Source organism: Miniopterus schreibersii, assembly GCF_964146895.1.
Source record: "Miniopterus schreibersii genome assembly, chromosome: 3".
Taxonomy (NCBI): domain Eukaryota; kingdom Metazoa; phylum Chordata; class Mammalia; order Chiroptera; family Miniopteridae; genus Miniopterus; species Miniopterus schreibersii.
Window position 1 is genome coordinate 23,230,327 of NC_138103.1, and position 7,162 is coordinate 23,237,488.

The 7,162-nt window shown below is 41.2% G+C and overlaps 1 protein-coding gene across 1 annotated transcript; it reads right to left on the bottom strand.

Annotated features, from left to right (window-relative positions):
- Positions 1-1,750: 1,750 nt before the first annotated feature.
- CHCHD2 (coiled-coil-helix-coiled-coil-helix domain containing 2) lies at positions 1,751-5,910 on the bottom strand. Its single transcript, XM_081132257.1, has 4 exons — positions 5,744-5,910; positions 3,841-4,090; positions 2,924-3,080; positions 1,751-2,048 (listed from the first exon to the last, which is right to left on the bottom strand). Exons 1-4 carry the CDS (start codon positions 5,791-5,793, stop codon positions 2,038-2,040), a joined length of 468 nt encoding a protein of 155 aa, XP_080988383.1. The 5' UTR covers positions 5,794-5,910; the 3' UTR covers positions 1,751-2,037.
- Between the last annotated feature and the right edge of the window lie 1,252 nt (positions 5,911-7,162).

The window sequence follows — 7,162 nt, forward strand, 5'->3', positions numbered from 1 at the left end:
TCATTTGCCTTCATTATTTCACCCTTAACCCGTTTTGTCGTCAGCCTGCAGTTTCTACAGTGAAGACTTCTGTGTGCCAGGAAAAGCATATGGGCTTTGTGTGCGACTCTGGGCTCTTCGGGTGAGGGTCCTCATCAGTATGATTCTACTGTAAGAGGTTGACAGAATTGGAAATAATGCATACAATGTGCTGGCACACAGTAGACACTTGTTCATTACTCTCCCTTATTCTAAAGCAACCTTTTTTCAAACCCTTAATTCTAATATACAGATGAAGGGGTAATTTGTATGTGCTTCACAGGAGCTGAGCCCATAAACACCTATTTGACTAGCATCTTATAAGGCCCTTCACTTGGACCCCAAAACTCTGGTAGTAGCCAATTTTAGAGAGAACGTGACTTGTTCAAAGTGGAAGAACAGGTGAGTAGGAGTGCCTAGATTAACCCCAGAGGTGAGCCCAAGTGCTGTTATATCACACTGACCATCTATTTTTCACTTTGGGGAAATACTCCGCTGAATTGCTATATATAAAGGAGTTGAAAATGATTCCAGGGTCTGAGCTTTATGTACAAAGGTCTTCAGTTTATTGTGGTGCAACATCTGGCTCCAAGGATGAAAACACTTCAATCTTCACCTTTTACTTGTCAACAAGTCTTTTTTTTTCTGGTTCTAAGTTACAGACTTGACTCATACTATTTTGTACTTTCACACATGACAAAATCCCTTCTGACCTTAAGGCAAAATGCTACTGCAACTAGAGGATGATTCCCTGTGCCCTTTTCTGTGGAGCCATGGTTCCTAGCAGGGCAGCCGGACTCTTATATTTTATTGTCAGTGATTCATTTTCCTTTGATTCATTAACAGTATTTGGGTACACACTATACACCATTACACTTTGGACATAAGGGTCATTAACACTATGAACTTAGAAGTCCTGAGCCTCCAGGAAAATGGGCAAAGGCGCCCACTGATGAACCCACGAGGGAATATGCTGGAGGACTTGCCAGGAATAAATTCTGTGGTCATTCAGGTGCTCAGGGCAAGGCAGTCTTGGCCCCTTTGAGGAACCGAATGATTTGGAAGAAAAGGTCACTCTACCAACACAGCACTCACCTAGTAGTAATAGCGGTCTCTAAAACTTAGAGGGGGGAAAATTAGGTAATAGAACCTATGAAAGGTACATTTAAAAGATGGAAAAGTTCAGGAGCATATTATAGACTTGGAAGTCAACTCCTAATGACATACCTCAAACTGAGTCCATCTCAAGACAATTGCAGTTCGCCTGAGTCTTTCAGGACAAGGAACCTACAATACCTTAAGTATTAGAAAAACATCTACAGGGGAACTGCCTGTATTAGAACGTTTTTCATCTCTGACCTTAAATACTAAGGGATCTGTGACATGCAGTGCTCACCTGGGCACAGGGAACCCGTTTATCACTCATCTGATTAGAACAATTAATACTTTAAACAGTTTCTTGTTACTGCTCAGTTTATTGAACACTGGCTCCAAAGACCTCTAGTACCTGAAACCTTTTTAATGAGCAGCATGTTTGCTAGTGAACTACTGCTTACATAACTAATTCTCTACAAGTAAAGTTCCTCATGGAGCTCTACTAGACCCTCTGGGTGGATGCTAATTTCATATCCAGACACTATAAACTAGATAAACTTAAAGACACGTTGAGACAATTATGTTCTTCTGCAAAATACAGTTACCTAATTTATGATTTTACACTTATCAGACACCATTTTGGAAGAAAATCACTTTATTGTAACTGATTCACAAACAGTAGTATCACGAAAGCAGGTTTAAGGAGGCCACACAAACATCTGCCCAGCCCCAAACTCAATACCATCTCAGTGAACTTCTACACAGCAAGAACACTCTTCCATTGCAATTCTGATGCAAGGAAACTATTAATGATAAAGGAGAGTTAACTTGTAGTTTTATACTTTCACTATCAATTACATTTTTATACTAAATTAATGTGGATATGAGGGATGATTTTCCACTTCTTCAATGCAAACTTCTTGATTAGGCTAATCCTGCAAACAAAAAAGGTACATTTAGAAGAGTACTTGCTGTATAGTCTTAACAAAACAGAAGCCCTCCCAATTATGGAAGGAGAGAAAAAACCCCAGGGTTTCTTTCATAAGTTATTGAAGGTACCCTGCAACCAACAAGACTTCAACTCTGCATTTGCCACAAATGAGAAAAGACAGGGCACATGTGCTTCTGGAGACAGAGTCCTGAAGCAGAAATATAGCTATTTTGATACTAGATGTAGCTTCATCAAAGAATTCTGATAAACTTGGACATGCAATCTCATATTTCCCTTGTTCAATCACTCGAAAGGATTAACTTCTCTCTTATGTCCTACCCAAAATGAAGGTGGGAAAATGAAAATAAGTATTTTAATAGATGGTGAATTCTTAGGTGGATATAAGGAAATTATGTGAAAACAAGCTGACATTCTGGAAAGCCTAAATCTCAGAGTTCCAATGAGGGATTTAATTAACTTGTCTCTCTCAAATGAGGCATGGAGAATGGCAATAACATCAGAGTCTTTATGGGCATTCCCGGACTTTGGTGAAAACAGAATTTTGTATTTATAGCCTTAAGTCTAGTTCACTCACATGCAGTTAACCACAGTAAGATCTGGCACACTAATCTATACCTGTTTAACGAAGAATCAGATTCAGAACACAACTGGTAAATGATTAAGATAATGACTAGAAACCTTGTACCAGATTCTTGCTAGAAGTTAGCTTATCTTCAGAGTAATTTTAACAAAATCTCCTCTAATCTGTCAATTTAATTTATTAAACACAGATTCCCTAAGTTCTATATGGTCTAGGAGAACAATCATTAAACGAATCAAGCATACGCAGGTTCAATTATGAATTGATGTATCACCTACCATTTGCAAATTTGCACTGTTTCAGCACCTCGCTGAAACCCTCACAAAGCTTAAGGTCACCCTGGTTTTGGGCACACTCCAAAAACTGTTTCATCTCATAGTGGCATGGGCCAAACTGCTGCTGCTGCTGGTAGGCCGGCTGAGTTCCCTGAGGCTCCTGCAAAGGCATAACGTTGAGAAAGGAAATCAGATTTACACCTGAACAAAGAACAGTATTCACTGTCTTTGAGGCTAACTGGGGAAACAACTAAACCCAGCTGCAAATTAAAGTTTCAATCTAGTAACATGGAAAGTGAAATATTTTCAAGGAAGAAAATGAGCTTTAGCAAAATTCCAGTTGTAATCAGCAAGATTCAAGAACAAAGATGCAAATAAAGTGAAATGGTTATCTGGGCATTTAAAGATCAATGGTTTAGTGAAGTTTCATGGAGGAAAAAATGAGGCTACTATAGAAAAGTAGACAGAGAGTTTCAAGTATCCCAGAAATACAACAGAGTACACACCCATGCTCACCAGAAGAGAAAATTCACATACCTCAGAGGGGCAGTGGCAAATGTCAGGTAAGAGATCAGAGAGCAAAGAGCTATTAAAGAGATTTTTTGAATAGAGTGAAACTGAAGTAGTTAAGGGTAACCAACACAAAATATTTAAAATAAGGGGAAAATGGCTGTTTTACAGTGAATCAGGCCGAACTACTATAGTTCTACTCCTTGGGAAAAAAAATACAATTTGTACAGTACTTGCTGATGCTGGCCTAAGGCACTAATTCCAACTGCCAAATGTGGCTTTTGATCATTTTCTGTTAATAGCATTGTGGAGTCTAAATTTACAGATAGGTCTTACACATACGAAACATATAAATAACTAGGTTTTTCATAAAATATATCACTGAAAGGAAACACTGCCCAAAATCTTACCTGGTAAGTAATGTCGGGCCTTGAGGGCTCAGCATTACTTCCTCCACCGAAGCCCCCAGTGATGGCATGGCCTAGCGTGTGGCCGACAGCAGAGCCCACAGCCACACCAGCTGCAGTGGTTGCCATCTGAGCCATCAGACCTGGCTGCCGGGGTGCAGCAGCAGGTGAGCCAATAGCAGATGGTGCAGCCGGTGCTGGTGGGTGAGCTGCTGGTGCTGGCCTGGGTGCAGCTCTCATCTGAGGTGCCCGGCTGTGAAAGTAAAGAACAAAAAGTATGCAGTTCCCACTTCCAACCAGGTTTGAAAATTGTCGACTTTAAAAAAAATTGTACATTAAAATAAACATCAGGATTTTCATTTTAATTTATTAAACACAAATAATACATACACACAAGAAACCTTTACAGAACACAATTCCCTGAACTATTTTATTACATTTTATCTCTTTAACCTTTGTTAAGGCTGTAATTACCAAGTATAAACTATTTTTTCCTGCTTTTTTGCAACCCTTTTCATGTATTCACATAGCCCACAGTATCTTTAAAGAAGTTATTCCAAAAAAGAAAAAGAACAGTTATTCCAACACTTCATAAAAATTGTAAAATATTAAGAGTTTAAAATATCCTTATAGGATTCATCACAAGTGTTAAGGAAAAAATGTCAAGAGTGGGAGAGCATGTTGTGGAATGTCATAATTTAAAGAGAGTTAAGGGAGGTCTCCCTGGGCTGATAACATTTTAATGAAGACCTGCAGATAGCCAAGTGGGGAAATAATTTAGTCCAATCCCTTCATTTTACAGATGAGAACACCAAAGCCTGAAGTGACTTGCCTGAACTGTTATACCAAAATTAATTTCAACTATTTCCCATCTGTAGGACATTTGGATGCTTTCAACAATTTCACTATGTCCTGTGCCACTTTAAAAAACTTCACATATATTATGCTCCCTCTACCCAGTTTTTATTGTTGGCTTGGGTGCTCTTCCCCCAAATAGGCCAGGTCAAAAGTTTATGACTTCGCTTTATAAAAACGTGGTTACCCTCCTTTGGACAGAAGTTTCTTTTCATAAGTGAACCCCTTTCCCTACACTCCTGGCACTCTGCATGAACACAGTCCAGTGAATCAATAGGTACTGTGCTAAACCTCCTCAATTAGTCATTGGAAAACGAGGGTCTGAGACCCGGCTTTCCTACTCACTGGAGGCATAACCTTGGACAAGGCATTGATTCTGAGTTTCCGGTTTCCTTATTTCTGTAAAATAGGAATAACATCGACCTCTAGGGTTACCACAAGGTGTAACTGGCAGTAAATTTTAAAAGTATTTTATGAACTAGAAAACATCACGTACACGTGAGAGCCTTAATGACTGTGTCCCCTATTAGGCTGAGACCCTAAAATGCTCACTGCTTATGGCAAGTGCTCGAAGATTATTCTCTGAATTGAAATTAGATAATTTCCCCATTATATCACCTTTCTTCCACATATATGTGTGTGTATAAGTACATATATATATATATATATATATATATATATATATATATATATATATACACACACACAAAGATATTTATTTATTCTTCTACTTTGACGTTTCGGCCTGTTTACACTTATAAATGTCCAGTTCTTTTACATCTTGGCTATTTTCACTTAAAATGAGCTATGAGGTATTTTAAGCAATAACTCATGGGCTTTCGAAATTAGAATATTTGCTACTAACGGAAAATTTAGCCAAAGCCCATTTACAACCAGCCTGCGACAGGCGGAGTCCGGCCCAAGCCGCGTCGGCCTTCAGACGCCCTGGTCCCCGGCCTCCCCCGGCCTCCGCCCGGCCGCGCAGAGGCCTAGCGCGGCTTCCCGCTGCGTCACGGCGCTGACAGGGCCCCAAACCCCGCGGCGGCCTCACCTGGCCGGAGGGGCCATGCGGGAGGTGCGGCTCCGGCTTCCACGCGGCATCTTAACGGCGCAGCGGTTCGGCGTCTGCAAGTGCGAAACTGCGAGAAGACCCCGAGGGCTGAGCGAGAGAGCGGAAGGCAGAAGGCGGGGCTGGCAGCTCGCGACCAATCAGCGCACAGGAAGAGCACTTCCGTTTGCTGACGTCTCCGTGGCCTTGAAGGTCACTGGAAGAGCAGGACGACGCGATGGCGTTTCGTGCACCCCGATGGCGTCATGAGCTGGGCGCCCGGGCTGTTTAGAAAGCCGGAAGTACCTATTTGAGGGGCAATCTTCACGGCCCCAGCCTAGCGTGAGTGAGAACCGCTAGCGGGTTTAGGGTACAAGGACGTTTGCTGATTCCATCAAACATTTGTATTACTAACGTGGTACGTCAGATCCAACCTTGAGAGTCAGATCCCTGTCGGGACTACCACTGGACCTTGGGCAAGTTATTTAACCTTTTTCAGCATTAAATTATTTGGATAAATATTTTTTGAAGCACAGCGTGGGCACGTGATATAAACTGAGGGAAATGGAAAACTTTAGGCAGGAATTGATGGAACAAAGTTGGTTCTGTTTGCGTTTCTCTTGTCTGCGGATCCAGTCAGCAGCAACAGTTAACTTCAGACAGTGCCTTACATTTATGTATTACTATACATTTTCAGTCATTTCATATACGTCATCGAATTTGTGCCGATAAATGGGATACTATTCACTGGTTAAAATGTTCTGAATGATCTACAACTGCTAGCTGAGTTGAGATAGAGCACCAAATAAAACAAAGCTATACCTTCATGTAGCTTAAATTCAGGGAGGGGAGACATGCCTATATAGGTCAGTTGGTGGTGACAGGAAGCAAAAGCAAAGGGAGATGGAGGTATTCAGGTTGAAGAGGACAGGATGCTTTGAAGAGGCAGCATTTGAACAGAGTCCTTGAAGTTGGGAAGCAAACCATGTATTTACCAAGGGGAAGAGCACTCCAGGCAGAGGGAACAGCAATTGCAAAGGTCCCAAGGGTCTGTGCTTTAGCGAAATGCTTTCAACAATAGCATTTTACAGCCTCTACAGTAGGGAAAAAGTTGACTAGTGGCATTTCATGAGGGGCTTCATGGGAAAGTCCTTGGGGATGGGGTGGGATTTATGGAGGAGAGAAAGCAGAGGTGGAACCTTCATTTTTACTTCGATGTCCATCAGAAATTTCCCCCTTCCACTAGAGGTAGCAGAGTTTAACACAACTTTTCCAGCAACAGCAGGGTGTAGGTGGAACTGACGGGTAAATGCAAAACCTATTCGTGAAAAAGTTTACTTTCATAGGACTTCTTAAAGAAATTAAAGCTTTATAAATGATAAGACTTTGTACTTGCCTTTGGATAACTCGTAAGTAGAGACG